This window comes from Eptatretus burgeri, chromosome 12 (genome assembly GCF_056783735.1).
Source record: "Eptatretus burgeri isolate ZD-2024b chromosome 12, Ebu_testis_v1, whole genome shotgun sequence".
Classification (NCBI taxonomy): domain Eukaryota; kingdom Metazoa; phylum Chordata; class Myxini; order Myxiniformes; family Myxinidae; genus Eptatretus; species Eptatretus burgeri.
In genome coordinates, this window is record NC_140972.1 from 33,098,174 (window position 1) to 33,118,757 (window position 20,584).

Genomic DNA, 20,584 nt, shown 5'->3' on the forward strand with positions numbered 1-20,584 from the left:
GAGCTCCTTGTGAGCCAACGGCCATCCATATCTAGTGCCCAACTGTGTCTGCGGACGTCCTCCTGCAGTTGGGTTACTTCTTATTAGGAGGTTGGTGGCAGGATTTGCACTCCAGCCACCGTAAAACGCTTCATTCCGCAAAACGCAAAAACGCAAAAAAAATCTGAAAACCCACTCCGTGGGAGTACCTCCTGTGCAGCTTCCCTTCGCAGGGCAGCTCACCGGATGATGGGATTGGGGCAAAGCCTTCGGGACCCCCAATCTTTGATAGGAGGGAAACCACGGGGTAACATCCCTGGGTCAGATTGCGGGAGAGTGTGTCGGAGTGGTGCTGAGGTGTCGTCCACCAGACGGCGGTCTCCTTGGGTTAACCTGAGGCGGTCCCTTGGGGGATGGCCAGACGGAAGCCCCTGGAGTACCGGCGGAAAGTGGACGCAGCGACGCGCTGTTCTGGCACATGCTCCCATACCTGACCTGACCTGACCTGAGTCTCGGACGGCATGTGACAATTTCCAGACATGGCTCAACATTCTCCATCCAGCACTGAAGTTTACCACGGAGCTGGAATTGTCAAAACACGTTATCGTTTTTGGACGTGTTGGTTGATAGATCCAACTTTGGTTTCACAACATCCGTCAACCAGAAGCCGACTTTCACAGGGCAGTGTACTCGGTGGGACTCCTCCAGCTCCACGAGATACAAAATTGCATTGATCAATATCCTGGTTAACAGAGCGCAGAGGATTTGTTCACCTTGTAATTTTCCTGCTGAAATTGACAAAATCATGAATATACTTGGTGAGAATGGTTATCCTGAGCATATAGCTTAGAGATACATGCACAAGTTTCTAAACACGACAAAAGATCGGAAGATTGGTCCGGACGAAAGTCCAGTGTATATCAGGATGCCCTGGAAAGGGCAATCATCATGAAGGTTTGAAGTACAAATCAAACATATATTGTGTCAAACACGTTTCTGGCTGTGCAACCCTGAGTAATCTTTACCTCTCGCCGTTTGCTGACGTCAGTCAACAAGGATGTGCTACCCACCTCACTAACCAGCAATGTTATTTATGAGTTTAAGTGCCGATGTGAAGCTCGTTCCGTGGGTCGCACAACACTAAGATTGGCTGATCGGATCAAACAACACGTCCCTTTGGCAATTCGAAGAAAGATTGTGAGGGTTAGAACACAACCAGTGCGAGCATGTAGAATATCCAGCAACCACCGGCCACTGTACCTGCTTCATCTGGTAATCTGGTGAACCCCTTGGTGGTCTGGTGAAATGTTGAGCTCTGAAATGTTTGGGAAAATCCTCAATGACATTTCTTTATGGAACTACAAACTAATAATATGCCTGGTGTTGGCTTAATGGTTAGGGTGGCAGGCTTGGGATCCTTCGGTGCTGAGTTAAAATCCTGCTTCCATTGAATTAATACCAAGTGGGGTTGACTCAGTGTGCCATTCTTTTGAGGTCGGCAAAATGAGTACCAGCATGCTGGGATAATTGAGCCATTCGAGTATCCTGTCGGAGTGGCGACCCATCCAGAATTGTGTCCAATATCCCAGGAGACTGCGTTGGCAGCACCCACGCTCTGCACAGAGTGTAGTCCCAATGGATTTGGATTATTAATAGTCATATGACTGAGTGGCCCCGTTTGAACTTCTTTATTTTTTTCATCCTTCTCAAGCTACGGCCCATGGGTGTGCATTTCTTGACTATTGAAAGTGACGAGTCTGGCATGGTGCCTGCTGCACTGTCCAAGGCGCTGTCTTCTTTTCCACCCAATCGGCGGCCACCTCGAGTCATATACATTGTCCCAAATGGTGAAAATCCCACAGGGATCACACTAACCCTTGAGCGGAAGAAAGCAATCTATCAGGTTGGATCTGTCATCTACTCTGTGTTTTGCTGCAGTTGTGCACATAATTTACGAAACTTCCTGGAGAGATGCTGTGTTAATGAGTACTTGTGGAAAACAGATTGCCAAGAAATTTGATCTGCTCATCGTTGAAGATGACCCATACTTCTTCATGCAGTTCAACAAGGTGATACAACTTTTACTATCTACTTCGTATCCTGCTGCTCCTTTTATGGAATTTAACATAACTAACTGTATTTAAAGACAGAATAAGATGGCAATTTCGATCTTTGGGAGTTCTTTAACCATAATCATTATTTTGTTTTCTGTCCTGCACATCTGTGATGTGGCTCCAGTCTCGTATCCCCTCATTTCTTTCTTTGGACATCGATGGCCGTGTTCTTCGCTTAGACTCTTTCTCCAAGATCATCTCTGCTGGGTAAAGTTGATTTTCCGTGTTATATGTCTAACCCTCCAAAATAAACTCCACATGTTTATTTTGCACTGGCACAACAAATCCCGCCCATTTAAGGCATACAGTTACTTTGGGTATCAAATTTAAATTTGATACATCCTTAACCTGAATGTTGATTATAAGGAATGTTTTAGTCTTAGTTTGAAGTAAATCAGATCATTTTTGACGAAGTTATGAGTGAAAAACGATTTTGATCTTTTCGTGACCTTGACCTTTGATCCAATTGGACCCAAAAGTTAATGGGGTCGTCCAAGGTTCATTGCCCACCTGTGGATTAAATTTGATAGTGTTTGCTCAAGCTGTTTTGCCGTAAAGTTGCTAACAGACAGACAGACAGACAAACAAACAAGCCGGTAGGCGGACATGGGTAGTCAACGACCCAATAGAACCTGACGTGATGGGCCCATTCGATGGGGAATGACCTGAGGATTAAGCACAAGAAAATTAATGATTCTCGCTTCAAGGGTTAATGCTGCAGATTGTTTTTTCGTTAAAATACCCCCACATTTAGAGGTTTTTCGGCCGATGCTAGCAACGAAGGGGTCCATAGCAACGGTTCTTTCTCACGCATAACTTGGACATACCATGAACCTACCATACCAGTTTCATGTATATCTGACTAATAGTCTCTGAGATATAACGAACTTTGTTTTTTTTGTTATTGTTTTCGACCAGGGTTCATTCAAAGTCTATCTTCTCCGACAGTTTTCATAGGATCCGGCTGGAAATTTTTGACAATATGGCTGAATGTACTGCCCACAGTCGCTCGTGGCCCAATTTTTGATTTTCGAAAAAATTATTTTTTTATGATTTTCCAAAAATTTCAGTCCCGTTGCTCAGCAACGGTGGTGTCCATAGCAACGGTTCTCATTTGCACACAACTAGGTCATGGTATGAACCTACCAACGAAGTTTCATCGAAATCGCCATTGTATTAACTGAAATCGTCATTTTAAATACTGATAAGGGGAGGAAAAAAAATCCCCCAATTTTTTTTTTCGACTTGATCGACTACCCAACAAACGGACAAACAAACTGGACGATTACAATATCCCGCTCCCTCCCTCCGGGGGGGGGGCAGGATAATAAAAAAAAATTTCAAACCGCTTGCCAGAAACAACAACCACACAGGCCGTTCCATCGCTCTCGCATGGCAGTACGTTTGTGCCCGTACGAGCGTGGCCATACTTGCAAACCAAAAAAAAAAAACTTTCAAACAACCACACAGGCCATCCCTTCGCTCTCGCAAACGACGACTGGATTGGGGCATTGTGTTTATCTATAAATGCGGATAAGAAATCGAGAAATTATTAGAATACAGTAAGTCATCACTATCCGGAAGTGGTGCGTGCCCGTACGGAATGTTCACATGCATTCCATGAATTATCGCTTGCATTGAAGTAACAACTGCTGTGATACTTATACACAGAGTTAATTAAAATCCAAATTAAAATCAAGTTTACCTCCCTGTCTTTGCTTGCCATGACATTCGCTGCCATTGACCATTGCCACTCGTATGCCACGGTAACTAAGGCGCCCTTTCCCCATCGGCCACGCCTACGCAGCAACGTGTCTTGTCATTGGTTTGGTAAATAAATGGCCATAACTTGGGAACCACTTGTCCGATTAATATCAAATCTTGAAAAGGCACATCCACAGGGCCCCAGCAATATACCTGGCAAGTTTCAATTAGATCGGACCAGTGGTTGTCGAGAAACAGCGGTCACAGACACACACTCACATTGCCAGAATTATAGATAGATGCACAAAAGATGCACCCTGAACTGTGATTGCTGAGGATGCCAGATCGATTCCCATCATAGCTATTGCTGCACGATCTGGGACAAACAAGTGCCATCTACCACACTGACGCATTGTCTTCCACCCCACCAATCACAAGCAGGAGGCATTATCTTTCGTGGTCGTGAGTTCCGTGCTGATGATTACTAAAGTTCTCCAATCCGAATGAACGCCGTGACGATACCGTCGCTCATGATGATATCATAACTGCAACTCCATAAGGGCCTACTGCAGTGCAAATATGCCAAGATAAAATGCTGTTACCAAGCGGATGAAAAGTGAAGCTATCGACGAGTTTCGCCATTTTGGGGGCTCGTCAGGGAAACACATTGCTGATCCATCAACTTCGTGACTATGAAGCCTTGAGGCTTTATACTGGTTCATGATACACCCCGAATTGTTAACCAGTATAAATCAATAACAATAACCATTCATTCCCTGCATGGCCATGGCATGTCAATGATCTGCAGGTGTGGCCTCAATTGGCAGTGTGGAGGTCCAAGCAGGGAGCGATGGGGTGTGTCGGTGTATGCGACTGTGCGTGCCCAGAGTGCAAAAAAGGTCCCCAAATCCAGGATTTCCTTGGGCACCTTCCTTGACTTCCCAACCCGCCCCCCCCACCAGCACCAACTCCCTTTGCTGTACATCCCACTGGAGGGGGTCAACCGTATGGCACATTTTGGCCTTCCCTGGTCGCCATGGATCTTTCTGCCCCCTGGCCGACTGATTTAGGGTTTTCCTTCCCAGTTGCATACTGGGCTACCTGGGGTGAGGCATGGTGAGGGGCCGCAGTCCTCGCTCTCTTCAAGTGCTTCATCACCTGTGGACATGCACCACTCACTTCTCCACCCACAAATCTTACATGCAATGATCACTCCCAAAGTGCCATTCATTTCTACCAACACCTGCAGTACATGCTAAAATTTGTATTCTGACCTGCCATGGCTTGTACACACAAAATCATTGCCATACACAATGAACAGTGAAAATGAATTATTTATTCACAAATAAAAACAAATATACACTTTAACCCTTTCCACCCAGTTCACATGCTTGACTCTCATGGCCACCCTTGCCCATCACCCATAGCAATTCCCCAACTCACTTGCACACTGCCAAAAGCAAAGCATGGTGAGTCTTGACATTGGGGAAAGGTAAATTTAACCGAATTCAATGAATCAATGGGGAGGTTGTTCAATACCAGCAGCTACTTCTGCAGCCAATCTTCTCATATCCCATGCCACTTAAAACCCAGGGCTTTCTTCCCAAACTGGGAGGCCATCAATCACAGCAGACTATCTGTGGAAGGTTATGCATGACACTCCAGCCTTCTGCAATTTTTTTCAGTTTAATGCCATAATGTTCCACAGAAGCTCCTGTGGTGGTCCGGTGGGCAGTACTCGTACTAAGTCCATGCAGTTTGACCTGCGTCCATCGACTAGCCCAGCATGGCAGGTCTCCACATGCTAGCTGCTCCAGAGCCTCAGGTAGAAGCTGCTGGATCACATGCCCAGGTGGTTACCTCCTCAGACCCTAACTGACACTCATTAGTGCCGCTACCAAAGCACAGCTCGCAATACCTCCCTCTTGTGGTGTTTTTGGCACACCATCACAGGTGCCCAGAAGGGATCATCTTGGTCCCTCGGAGGTCTTAACATCCACCAGGGTCTGGTAACCCTACCTGTCCGAGACACTTGCTCAGATGGCGCCCCGATGGACAAGGGATTCCCCACATCACCAGACTCCCTGTGGGGCCCAGGTCATACTGTTGTGGGCTGGGTATCGGCGACGAGCATGACCGCTAGTTGGAGCAGAAGAGTCGACTCCACCGAACACCCGGAATTCAGATCGTTACCCTCGGATAACTCCGAAGGTACGGGTCCCTTACAGGACCGTGAATCGTCAATAATTCAACCACGTGGTACAGGGTTATTTGCCAAATTTCAAAATACCTAGAGGCCGACGTGGCGAGCTACCGAAGAATTCACACCCTCGACGGAGCTTGAACGGGACGAGCCGTTTCCATGCTCGACCCGTGCGTAACCCGAGTGGATGATTACCGAGGTCCCGTCGGTCCAAATGCACAACTACAGCAGCGACCGCCTTTGTAATCACCCAACACGCACCATGCTAAACCAATGAAGGAAAGGACGAGGACGAGCTGAAACATTCAACAATAGGAATATTTATTAACAGTAATCGGGGGAACGAGGGAAGCACGTAAGGGCAGAATTATCACGACTAAGCAATGAAATCATGTACAAGGTAAAAAGCACTTAAACAATTCCTACTTATCCACTGGGCCCACAGACACACACACACACACACACACAAACACACACACACACACACACACACACACACACACACACACACACACACACACACACACACACACACACAACGGACCCAAATGGTCTTTATTCGGCTCTCCAGCCGTGGAGGATAGTTTGGCTGGGAGTCAGGATGGCTGGCTACCTGGCTGCGAGCGCGCGGCTGGACGTCCACCCCTTCCCGGAGCTCCGGTCGCCAAAAGACGGACCAGGGCAGCCAGACACAGACCAGCGCCAGCGACGACATAAGGCCAGACTAGCGTCGAGCAGACCAGACCAGCGTCGAGAGATGCGATCCGAGAACCAGACCAGCGCCAGCGAGATGGGACCAGACCAGCATGAGCTGCGTTCAGAGAACCAGACCAGCGTCAAGATGCAATCAGAGAACCAGACCACGCGCTCGAGCTCACGGGGCGCAATTATTTGTTCTCCTTCTTTTCGTCATCCTTCTCGGGTGCAGTCCGCTCATGCGTGGCCTGCTGTCATTGGGTGGACCGTGTGTCGTGGCTCCGCCTTCTTGCAAAGGACCGCCCCGGCTCTGATCCGCTCGTCGCCCATTGGCCGCAAAATGACACATTCTCTCATTTGGCGCCAGGCCAGAACGAAACGCTTCGTGAGCGCGCGAAAAGCGCGGACAATTCCTCGAGCAGTGTTGTTGTTGGCGTTGTCATAAGTGTAAAAATCCTATCTATAAAATAACTTCGCAGCGCATGTACACGTAATTCCCATTAGACATAGGGGATGGATTCTAACTAGAAACACATACTTATCGAAATAACTAAGCTACAGGGACGGCTGTCTGTCTGTGTGCACAAGGCTTCCAAATCTGTAACCATACACCTGTGGTCGGACCCCATGTCTAAATTCTGCCAGTGTAGTTCCTCAGCTGCCTGGCATAACCCAATTTACCAGGGGGGGCGATTTCCAACGAGACCAGTCCCATTAACCCCGCTGGTCAGAATTTTTCAGCCCAGGTACAAGGTCCCTCTTGGGGATAATCTCGCCACTACCTTCTCCGGGTACGCTCTCACCATAGCCTGCCCCGATGATGCCCTCGCCACCCCCTGCCCCAGCGATGCTCTCTACCCTGGCTGCCCCGCCAACGCCCTCATCCCCACCTGCCCCAAAAACCTTATACTGCCGACATCAAAAATGTATCACTTTGTTTATATTCATCCTCAATGAATGTCCTCGTTCCCTTTTTGACCTCTTTTTTTTTTTTTCCAACCACCTTTTCACCACCTTCACTTACCTGCGCTGTTCACTGGCTAATCTAATCCAAAAGATAACAAATAATTTCAATACACCACTTGACTTGCTGCTAAAGTGACTATATATTAAAACAAATGCTTCCAAATAAAACCAATACAATTACCAGCTCATCTGCTACGAACAAAGTTGTAAGGTCAGTTTTTGCTCACATTAAGAAATGTGCTGGCATCATCAATGAAGCAAAGTTTTATGTGGTGATTCAAATGTGCATTGATATTTACCTCTGCCACCGAAGGTGAATACAAGTTTTTTTTATTTTTTTTGTTTTTTTTTTCACCACTGTTTTTTTTTGTCTGTGCGTAGGATATCGTTGTGGATGGATTCGGACGAAATTTGCGAGACAGGTTGGGTGTGTGACGAGGACAAATTGATTAAATTTTGCTGAAGTTCCGGATTTGGATCCGGATACTAGAATTTTAAAAGTGATGCTTCACCATTGATAGATAGATACAGTGGTTTGCAAAAGTATGCACCCCCCTCCAAAGGTTTCACATTTTGATGCCACCTGAGATTATTTCATGATGCTTTTAAATCAAACTTAATATATAGTCTTCACAAACTACACCAAAGTGATGAAGCTGAACAATGCAGGTAAAATGTGAACAAGTTAGATTAACATAGAAAATCTTCTGATTCTCAGTTGCATAAGTATTCAATTAAACCCTTTGCCTAATTAACTCGAGATCACTTGAGGAGCAAATTATTTGTTTGAAAAGTTACAAAATAAGTGAAAGAGTTTTCACTGAGATGTAATCAGTGGTTTAACCTAAAACAAATTAAACTCCCCACTTATCTAAGCAATTTTAAGGTGAAACTCAATTGGTCAACCAACAAGGTAAACATGAAGACCAAGGAGCTTTCCAAAGAAGTCAGACATGAAGTGGTGGAGAAGCACCATTCAGGAGAGGGTTATACGAAGATTCCAGTCACTCATTATCCCTTTGAGTACGGTGAAATCCGTTATTAAGAAGTGGAAGATGTATCATACCACCCAGACTCGACCCAGATTAGGTTGCCCATCCAAACTCAGCAGCGGCGCAAGCAGGAAACTGGTTCAGAATGTCACTGTAAATCAGCAATGACTTGGTGAAAGATTTATTTCCAACAAGACCAGTCCCATTAACCCATTAGTCCCATTAGTTCTATCAGTCCCATGAGTCCCATCCATTGAGACCATCTTCCATGATGAGGCAAAACATTTCAGATTTTCATTTTTAATTGGTTTGTAAAAATTTCTAAAAACCACGGTTTCACTGTGTCATTATGGGGTATTTTGTGCAGATTGGTGACAAAAAATTAAAATTCAATCTATTTTAAATTCATGCTGAAACCCAACAAAATGTGACAAAAGGCTGAATGCCTAAACTCAGTGTTTGCTTCTAAATCTTGTGTCCCAAACCCAATGCTTTCTGTACCCACCTTACCCAGTTGCACCCAGCTGTTCCTGGACTATGTGTCCTTTTCTCCTGACAAGGTGGAGAGCTTGCTGTCAAACCTCGACACAGATTCGGCAACCGGTCCAGACAGAATCAGCCCACGTGTCCTCAAAACCTGCTCTGCTGTTCTTGCTCACCCTCTCTCTGTTCTATTCACCCTCTCATTTGCTCAAGGTCATCTGCCCTGTACTTGGCAATCAGCAAGCATTACAGCTCTGCATAAAAAGGTGCAAAAACAGGTCCTTGAAACAACAGACCAATCAGCCTTCTCCCATTCACCAGTAAGGTTATGGAATCCATCATCGCTTCTGACATTAAATCCTTCCTCTTCTGCAATGGCTTGATTTCTGATCATCAATTTAGAATCGGACCAGGTCACTCTACCCAGGTCACATACGCTGCTTCTGCTTCCCCAACAATGGATGGAGATCCTCAATGCCAGGCATTAAATCAGAGCCATGTCCCTGGACATATTGCGTACTTTCGATACGGTCTGGCACCCTGCCTTGCTCACCAAAATCTCTTCCTATGGTATTGAAGGACATCTCCACTCATGGCTCGCAGACTTCCTCTTCTGTCACAGCCAACATGTGGCCCGAAATGGAGTCCTCATCCCCTTTTTCTGTGCAGGCTGGAGTTCCTCAAGGCAGTGTTCTGGGCCCTGTTCTTTTTCTGGTTTTCATCAATGATCTCTGATTCTTTGGAAAATCCTCTTTATCTCTGCTGATGACTCCGCTCTCTGCCGTTCCATCTGTCATCCTTCAGATCGGCAAACAGCAGCCTCTTCACTCCCTGCAGTTCTGCATAAAATCACAAGCTGGTCTTACACTTGGAACATGTCTTTCAAGCCTGACAAATCTCACACTCTCACTATGTCTCTCTGAAAGGACCATCTCAAACCCCCCTCCATCTACTTTCTTAACAATCCTCTGGAAGAAGTCCTTTCATTCAAGATTCTGGATCTCACGATCTGCTATAATCTTTCCTAGGAAAGCCACATTTCGAGCCTGGCCTCAAAAGCCAGTTTTTATCATTGGAAATTTTTAAATGCAACCTTGGTGTCAATACACAACTTTTGGAATGACCTATTCCACACCAGAATGCTCTGTTTGCATGCGCAAAAACCCTTGGAAATAGCGGTGTTTGGACACCATAAAGTATATGGTTTGTGCGAGATAAGGATTGTTACCTAAAGTCCTTCCTTGGCACACCTGAGCTCCTGACCACTCACAAAGCTTTCATCTGCAGCCTGATGCAATACTGCTCTCCACTCTAGGCTGGTGCTCCTGCCTCTCACCTTTCTCGGCTTCATACTGTGGAAACCAAGGCATTTAGAATCATTAGTATCTCCCGCGATGAGGCTGTCTTTTGGTCTCTCACTCTCTCACCGCAGGCAGGTCAGTGGTCTTTCTGTCTCTGCCGTCTCCTCTCTGGCTTCGCCCCCCCTCCCCGTTCTGTCTGCCCCCCCCCCATATTTCCGCAGGGCGCTCAAGGTCCGCCAACAACCCCCTTCTGGTAAAACTATCAAAATCAAGAATCATTGCTCACCTTCACTCTTTCATTCCTCTTTTTTCCCACCTTTGGAACAAACTCCCACACTCTCTTCAATCCCACTCTTCCTTCCAGGTCTTCAAAACATCTGTTCACCACCATCTCTTATCCATCTCATCACCACCCCCATCCAAAACTGTCATCTTTTCTAGCCTCGCTAATCCCCCCAAACACACCTCTTTCAAATTCCCTGCTTTCCTTCCTGAAAGTCCCTGTCGTTTAAGGACCTGAACGTCCCTGTAGTGTCTATCTTGTTCACCCTGTGTTCCCCACCCCATCCATCTTCCTTCCACAGATCTCCTCATGTCTCTGTTCCCCACTGTTTTTTCCTTCCCTCTCCTGCCCCTCTTGTCTCCTGCTCCCCTTGTGTACATTCTGTGTGTAAGCTCTCATTCGAGCATCAACATTGTATAAAAAAATTTACATTTTTTTTGAAAGTCGAAGGTTGTGAATACTTTCTGAAGACAATGTAAGGGGCTGAATACTTTTACAACCAGTGAATTTTGATTTGTACATGTTTTTTTTGCAGGTATTCCTGACATGTAACCTTCTGAACGATAACAGTGTTCGGTCGATCCATCCTGTTTCGAATAAATAAAGTTCATTTGGAAAAATTGTTTCCACATCATCAGTAATATTACTATAATATGCAATTTGGTATCTCCCTGTCTGTCTGTTTTTTAACCATGATGCATTCGGTGGTTACTTATCCATTCGCAGCCAAACTTGACAGGAGGACTAAGGGTCACAAGTTGATTCGATTTTGGTGAAGATCCGAATCTGGATGTGGATATGAGAATTTTTTTTCTATTTCCTCAGTGATTCTTCGCTATTGAGAGATGGGGTGGGCCAAAAATTGATATATAGCATGATATTTCAAAACGCTGTGGTTGAGTTGTGACAAAACTAGGTGGATGAGTTGGGTAGGTGACAAGAACAAACCGATTTGATTTTGGTTCAGGTTCGGATCCAGATCCAACCTATCAGTGGGATATGAAACCTAAACTGTTCAGCCTGGTGTAGTTAGTTATGTGCTCCACCGAGTGCCATTCTAGTTGAAATTGCAACTGCGCTGTACTTTATGATTGGATCTGTTTATGAGCCACATTTCTAACTTGAATGAAAGCAGTCATTCAAGTCACTTTACGTCCGTTGCTCAAGCTCTCAGTTAATATCATAGAATTAATTATCTCTCCATCATCCCACAAAAGTTGCTAAGTTAACTTATTGTGGTTGTATCAGAATGAAGCTTCCCAAGCGATTATTGCTGTTGGTTTTATGACTATTTTCAGGCTGCGATTGGGTTTCCTTACTGGACCAAAGATGCTTGTCGATCGTGTGATTCTACATGTCCAGGTTTCTACAATTCATTGTAGTACACTTTGCCAGGTAAAACACCTGATCAAGCAGTGTATTTACCTTTAGATTATGCATGAGTCATTTCTCTCTTAATGGCGTCATGATTAAAATGAAAACCCATTTATGACATGCTCTTTGTCCATTGTCAATAATATGCAGTGTCCACAGAAAGTGTACACCCCCTTTTCAAAATTTTCACCTTTTGTTGCCTTATATTATCAAGAGATTGGGACCATACTCTCTGTCGAGTGTTGGTGCTGTTTAAGTAGTCTCCTTGGCTATTGGGCACAATCCTGGATGGGTCACCGCTCCGACACAGTAGACCAGCATGCTGGCACTCATTTTGCCGACCTCAGCAGGATGACAGGCAGAGTTAACCCCACCTGGTAATAATTCAACGGATGAGTGGGATTTGAACTCAGGACCCTCAGATCCAAAGCCCACCACCCTAACCATGAAGCCAACCATGAAGCCAATGAAGCCAATGAAGCCAATGAAGCTAACCATGTTGACTTATAGCCTGGAATTAAATTTCATTAAACCTCACTCTTTCCACCTTAAGTTATGCATCCTAACCCAGAACTTACAAGTGAAAAACAAATTAAATCAAATTTCAGAAAATTAATTTTAAATACAAAGGTAGAGTATGTTGGTTGGATAAGTGTCCACCCCATGAGTTAATACTTGGTGGAAGCACCTTTAACAGCAATGACAGCTGTGACTGTTGGGATTGGTCTTTACCAACTTTGCACACCTTGCTTGGGTAATATTTTCCCATTCTTCTGAACAAAACTGTTCTTATCCTGTCAATATATTCTAGTTTTGTATTTTTAAATTAATTTTCTGAAATTTGATTTAATTTGTTTTTCACTTGAAAGTTGTTGGTTACGATGTGGAAAGAGTCTGATTGAATGCAGTTTAATTCCAGGCTATAAGGCAACAAAAGGTGAAAATTTTGAAAGGGGGTGTAAACTTTCTATAGGCACTGTATATGTGTCATCTCAAATGTGAAATGCCATTTGAAAAAGGGCAATCGGTTTGCTCGAGATTGAAATTTTTATTTTACGTTAAAGGCTCCGGTCATAGACTGTATCGAATAAAGTTCGATATGAAACTTGAACAAAGCCTTAAATGAAACAAAAACAAAAAAAACTGAATAAACTGATAAAAGTTAAGAAAAGGAAAAATAATCTAAGAGTTTTTGAGGATCTGGAAAACCTGCCTTTTGAAAACGGGTCATATAGTCATATACCATATAGTCATATAGTCATGAATTTTATAGTCATAAAACTGTTTGGAAAGACATGAGAAGGTAAAGAATTCCAGAGCTTCGCGTTGAAGCCAAAGAAACAAACATCATGACGGCCCACCCTTGGGTTGCCAATGGCCACACAATAATCATGTGACATCATGGCTTGCCACATATTTTATGGTCTAGCTAATGGTGGAGGTTTTTAATCAGCCAGTTCTCAGGAGCAGACACTGAAGTAATATCTATAGAAAAGGGAAGGAGAGCCAGCATGACGGCGTGATCCAAGCAATTTGAGTTTTGAGGCCAGATTGGGAGAGTCTATAAGTCAGATTGCTTTAGACTCGACTCTGTCAAGTAAATATGTAGAGCTAGAACCTCCCCAGATGTGACAGCAGTTATCTATACAAGAACGAAACAGTCCTTTATATAATATACTACAAGGACGAATCGGAGCAACTGTTCAGACGAGAAGAATCTTCAACATCTAAATAGAATGCTCAGTGTATTCGAGACAAACTTAGCTATTCGTACAATGTGAGGTTTCCAAGATAAATTTAATGGAACAATAATACCAAGTATGTTTACCGTATCGAATGGTAAAATTGTGGAGCTCTCAAAGGAGATGGTAAAGTTGAGAAGAGTTTTAGAAGCATTAAACCTAAATCGATTAAACTTGTATTTGTGAAATCCTGTCCAAATCCGAAGTTGTTGAAGTAGTCATGATCAAATGAGATGTAGATTGAGCAAGAGAAGATGGAGCAGATGTGAAAAATGTAGAGGAATTTCGTGTTGAGTCGTCAGCATATGAATGAATTTGGGTATTTGTAGAAGATAATTTATAAAAAGGAAGAGTGGAGAAGACAGGACAGAACCCTGAGGGATACTGCTATTGGTAGGGAAGGTGTGAGAGGTTGAACCATCACCAATTTTGGAGATAGAATGACTGGACAGAAAGCTCGGTAGGAGAGAGCAGAGAGAAGGAGGAAAGCCAAAAGAGGAGAGCTTGGAGATCAGATCCTGATGTTACATTCTGCCACAAGCTTTTGAGATATAAAGGCTACCACAAAGATTCCCCAAAGTATTTTAGAGAAGAAGACCAAACATTCCTAATATAGGAAAGGATATCACCAGTAGATCTCACCTTAAAAAAAATAAAACATACTGATGGTCAGAGAAAAGACTGTGAGATTCGAGAGGTGGGGAATTTACATGCCAACCTGCTTGTCTCCTTTGATTTCTTCCACAGGTGTTGATGTTGCAGCTGCTGCGGATTTGGGGCCTTGAAGGCTTTTTAGAGCATGCAAACAAGTATGTCTCAACCTTTGGTCGTGGGGAATATGTATGTCCTTGTTCAGCTAATTATCTTGCATATTTTAGGAAGTAATTATAATAATAATGGATATGAAACTGAACGAGATTCATTTTTGAATTACTATTTATTTTATTTATTACAAGTTTTGAAAAGCAAATACACAAGTTTGGGAGAGGCCTAATATATTTCTGAATTTTGAGTAAATCAAGAAAACAGCTCCTCTAGTGTGTGTGTGTGTGTGTGTGTGTGTGTGTGTGTGTGTGTGTGTGTGTGTGTGTGTGTGTGTGTGTGTGTGTGTATATTGTTGTGGCCACGGGTACCGAGGCACCAGCTTGTCACTCAGGGGGATCAATCCCTGGCCATCCTCGGTAGAACTGGACCTGGGGCCACCGCTCACAATTAACGTTGCGGTACGGTGGGTTGTTTTAAAACCATGAACGCCACCCAGTTAACCACAAGTTCCAGTGTCGACCGTCTAATTATTCCGTTTAACTAGAGGTCACGTGGTTACCTGAGCGGGGAGCGCACCCTCGGCAAAGCACCAATATTATCTCGATTAGATTTTAATTAGGGCGGCCGAGCGTTTTCATCGCTGGTGCATGCCGACGATTTTTGGTAAAATCTGTGGTAATTACCTCCCAGTCTATCTCGGTTCGGACAATGCTAGACCAATGAAAGGAAAGGACAAACACGGACAGGTTGGAAATCGACAAATAATTAATTAATAATAAAATTAATAAATAAAAAGAACTTTTTATTTTCTGAGGTAAATAAAGAATTTCAAAGCAAAATCAATCAAAATGCCAGGAAAGAGACAAAGAGCAGATGCTTATCAAGGGTTGACTTACAGCGAAACACAGACAAGGGTACCCAACGGATCATTCAGCGGGAAGGGGGGGGGGGGAGGAAGAATCGTCTCACTCACCAGAGTAATCGTCCGTGAAGTTAAAACGTCTTGAAATGTGTGCGTGCGTGTCACGTCCGTCACCAGCACCCAGCTTTGCCATGCACCCTCTCCCGAACAGCCTTGAACGCCAATCGATGTCTGGGAGGGCACCGAGATCATCTGTCACAGCTTAGACCCTGGTGCTGTGACACAGGCAGTTCCTCACACTTCACGAAACTGATGACGTCCAGTAATCCACACGGTCCACCGGTGACTAATCCGCCTCACTCGTCGGCGCTGCTCACACCCACACGCGCCCCACACGCTTGCTTGCCCAAGCACTGGGAAGGACGAATTGTCTTGTTGTGGGTGCTGGTAAGACACCCAAATGCGCACCACACGCTCGCTTTCTTCTCCTCTTTTACGCGCTTACACCCGCTTCTTGCTCGCTTCCCGCGCTTACTTCTCGTTTTCTTTCTCCCTCCCTGGCTTTCTTTCGCCTCCACTTTCCTTTCATCTCTCTCGCCTCTGCGTTTTCCTCCCCAGAACGGACCTCCAATTCGTTTTATATCGGTGGGCCGTCTCCGCGGGTGCAGTCCGCCCCAAGCTCACCATGCCCCACTTGCGCATGGTTACCATGACGACCTGTGCATCTCAAAAAAGGCGGGCGTCGGAGCTCGCGAAAGAATGATGCTGATGAAAAATGAGGGCGGGTTTCAGAACTCGTGAAAGAACGTTGCTGAGGAAAAATACGGGCGGGCTTCAGAGCTCGTGAAAGAAATGCTGTGAAAACATGTCTGTCGTAAAGAAAAAAAGCTTCCCATAAGAGAGGGGATCTATCCTTTACCCTTCTCAACGCATCACATTTAAGATCCCATTAGACATGGGGATGGGGCTAATCTGAACATGCATTTAAGGAAATGTCTGAGGACCTGGATGTGTGGATGCATTCATCAGACCGGATTCTGAAATCAGTAACAATATATATATATATATATATATATATATATATATATATATATATATATATATATATATATATATATATATATATATATATATTGCATGTATTTTGCCCTTATATTTTTATAGGAACAAAATTGATGTTGTGTTATAACTGGGTACAATAATTGCCTGTAAAGTTTTCAGTCATAGCAGAAAATTAATAGTTTGAATCTTGATGCTACGTTTTCACGACCAAGGCTGAAACGACAAACACCAGGTGCAGTAGTATGTAGGACAATGCACTCATTGTAAATGGAAACTTCTGACTGAGGAAAACATTATTTTTTGCCAATTTTGTAAGCAACCTTGGTGCCAATACGCAACTTTTGAAATGACGTCATCTGCCCCAGAATGCTCTGTTTGAATTCACAAAAACCCCTGAAAATAGTGGTGCTTGGGGCACCATAAAGTATATGGTTTGTAGGCGATAAGGATTGTTACCTAAAATATCTCACAAAGCTTCGAAAATAAGCCAAAATACTTGCAAAGGTACCTTAGAGGGCTGTGCGTCTGCATCATGAAAGACTTGGAGATCACCGAATGGGCAGCTGCCCATAATGCAAACTCCCGTCTGAGTGAACGGACATGTGCTAGACAAATCCCTGATGGATCACTACCATTGAATGGACTTTTAACCTTTTGTAAATGCCTCTTAACATGACAGGCTTTGTGATTTATTTAACAGCCCTCTGCAATTGGAAAGATTACCAAGTAACGGTAACCAACTCTTCAGTAAAGGACATCTTCATGACATGAAAATACACAGAGCTTGTGCCAGCTATTATTCACATGGGAGATGGATGTATCAGGTCGACTTTCTTGAAGAAAACACCATATCTGGTTTTGGTTTTGGGTGATTCTGAACTGAATGGAAGGACATATCTGATGCATGTGAATGACGAGGGTAAGTTTAAAATGATATATATATATATATATATATATATATATATATATATATATATATATATATATATATATATATATATATATACATACATTCTAACACCCAAACCATTAAGCCAACACCAGGCATATGTAGGTGCATATATCAATTACATCTATGTACGTGTGTGTGTGTGTGTGTGTGTGTGTGTGTGTGTGTGTGTGTGTGTGTGTGTGTGTGTGTGTGTGTATCTCCTCCATAACTCCAAAACCATGAAATATATTAGCCTGAAACTGCAGGCATACTAAGAAAACTCCAAGGAAGTACAAGAGTGCTAATTGGGTGTTTGGGTTAATTAAAACACCCCTTTTGAAGATAATTAACAGCCTTATTTAATTATATCCTTCATCAGGCGATCCTCGGCCACTTCGCTCTCTGGGTCTTAAGGTGTATCCTGGATTACCTCACTGAGGTCTGAAGGCACCATGTTTTTTGGTCTGTTCAACCATGTCTTAACTTGGAACAGGTCGCAACAATTTCTTAACTACTACGACTATTACTACTCAGTGGACGCATCCGAGATAGAGTTCACAATGCTGCGCCATGAGTCTTTGTCCATCATCAGTGTCTGCATGTCCTCTATGTCATTCTGGATATCCCTTGCTCTGCAGTCGATGTAGTTCAGTGGCCTTCTTCCTCTGGTTGGGCAAGGCAATCTCAAGCAGATCACGTCAGATATAATTTGGTCTTTGGCGCGGAAACAGTGACCAGCAAAACGTGTTCTGTGATGAGCTACAATGGTAGAAATGGGTGCTATGTCTCCGTCGATCTCTGCTTTTGTTCTGTGTTCCCGCCAGCTGATGGTCTGAACTCTCATAAGAAGCCGAGTATATGCGCCATCAAGCCGGTCCTGCAGGGGCCTTCCTCATTTTTTTGAAATTTTCTTCTTCAGAAAGCTGAAAATTGCAAGACAAGATTTCTTTACAAGAAAGTTTCTTTTTCACTTTGCTCACTCATATTATCCAATCCCTGTTCATCATACCTACGAATCGCTAGATACATTGCAACACTTATAAACACCCGGAGACGCCAGCACTTATGGCTTTGTTTCATTTCTGTAAATGCCATGACCTCGAAAATCGCTTAAACTAAGCCAAATTACAAAATTTATGCTCCAGAATTGAACTTGGCAGCAATTCTGATGTACCTTTTTGAAAATGCCTTTTTAACTTCTTGTTACATTTTTACCATTTTGAAAAAAAGTATTTTTTTGAAATTGCCACTCTTTCGTTTTAATGTTAAAAATTATGTTAAAAGGACTATTTCACATACAGATTTCACCCGAGCATCGGTAAGTTAAAATTGTCCAAACTAACAGAAATGGGTCACTCAAAGCGCGCGCGCACACGCACACATCAAATGTGTGAAAGGCCCCTGAGCATTCATACGTCATTTTGAAAGTAACGCATTGATTTCTGAAGTGAAAAGTCAAAATTTAAAGCTTTACAAGAAAAAAGAGATGCAAATACGCAGGTTTACTAGAATGAATGACTTATCCATCTTTCTGCAGAATTTCTGATTTTTATAAAAGTCAGAGGGACTTGATGATCGAATCTGCACACCACTGGCTCAATGGTGAGTTTTCTCTTTTGGGGAGGTGGGGAAATCATTGATGAAATCAAGATGGAACTTTTTGACCTAAATGCAAAATGTTACATTTGGCGCAAACCCAACAGAGCACTTCACCCAAAGAACACCATCCCGACTGAAGCATGGTGGTGGCAGCATCATGTTATGGGGATTTTTCTCATCAGCAGGGACTGGGGCACTTGTCAGGATAGAATGTAAAATGGATGGAGCAAAATACAGAAAAATCCGAGAGGAAAGCCTGCTGCTCTCTGTAAGAAAGTTGAAATTGGGATGGAAGTTCACCTTTCAGCATGACAATGACCCAAAGCACACAGACAAAGCTACACTCCAGTGGCTAAAGAACAAAAAGATAAAAGCCCTTGAGTGGTCCAAGTCAGAGCCCCGACCTAAAGGCCCGGTCACACCTTGACGTTTTAGCCAGCGATGGCAACGTATTAAAATTTATGTAAAACGCTGGCTTACGTTGAACTTTTGATGTTTTTTTTTTAAAGATTCGGACGTATTCATAGCGACTTGGTCTTATGTATAACGCATTGGTAACGGACACAGAACGTTTCGTTGTGTTATAGATAACTTATACCAACGAACTCTGAAGCTGTTGTCGGCCTACACAACTGATGCCCAACGATAGTCTAACTTAGGCATAGCGCGTTGCACGCATCGCCGATGATGTCGTGACGTAGCCTATTAAAAGGCTGACGCACAACGATTCGAATCATAACTGCCGTAGAAATGGAAGTGTCAACATCGCGGTCACACCTTGGCGATCTTGCCAGCGTATGCCGACCTAAGAAAAATGTGTCTAAAACGTTGGGGCACGTAAAATACGGTATGAGTAAGTTTGGTATACGTGAGTACAACGCTAAAGTACGCTATCATACGTCGTAGTAAGTAGAGTACGTCAAGAAATTTTAAACATGTTCAAAATTTTACGACGTACTCGGCGTATGACACACGTTCCGCATGCGATGGGGATAAGTTTTACACACGATATGTGGACACTTACACACGTCCACAAAGGCTACTTATAAGCTACTCATAAGTCGAAACACGTCATGGTAATGTCTTTTTTACGCGAAACTTATTTCTAACTTATGTTTGACGTGCTTTGAACCAATTCTTTACGTAGTCCCAACACACATCGACGTATGTAGACGTATTCCAATGACGTCTTCCAGTCGACAAAAAAATAAATTAACGTGTTTCTAGGTTACAACTGCCATATAAAGACGTGTTCCCAGCGGTTTTGGGAATTGGTATATAAAAATGGTGTTCATAAAAGGGGAACCCAACAGTGTTTTCGAGTCCTTTTTGAGTCGATGTCCATGTCAGCAGTAACAGTATTAGTATTAGTATTAGTATTAGTATTAGTATTAGTATTAGTATTAGTAGTAGTTTGTTCATGTTGGCAGTCGTAGGTGAGTGTGAGGGGGAGGGTGTGGGTTATGATGGATCGTCCTTGCGTTTAACGATTTAAATGATAAACTCAACGATTTAAATGGCTGCATCT

At 43.6% G+C, this 20,584-nt stretch overlaps 1 protein-coding gene across 2 annotated transcripts in view; it reads left to right on the top strand.

Annotated features, from left to right (window-relative positions):
• Positions 1–20,584, top strand: part of AADAT (aminoadipate aminotransferase) — a 63,644-nt gene that overhangs the window by 37,095 nt on the left and 5,965 nt on the right. For both annotated transcript variants that reach the window (XM_085850052.1, XM_085850051.1), the window contains exons 6-11: positions 1,691–1,882; positions 1,983–2,048; positions 2,218–2,300; positions 12,020–12,116; positions 14,585–14,646; positions 18,995–19,059. In XM_085850052.1, coding sequence (XP_085706178.1) covers positions 1,691–1,882; positions 1,983–2,048; positions 2,218–2,300; positions 12,020–12,116; positions 14,585–14,646; positions 18,995–19,059 — 565 coding nt within the window. The remainder of the gene's footprint in view (positions 1–1,690; positions 1,883–1,982; positions 2,049–2,217; positions 2,301–12,019; positions 12,117–14,584; positions 14,647–18,994; positions 19,060–20,584) is intronic.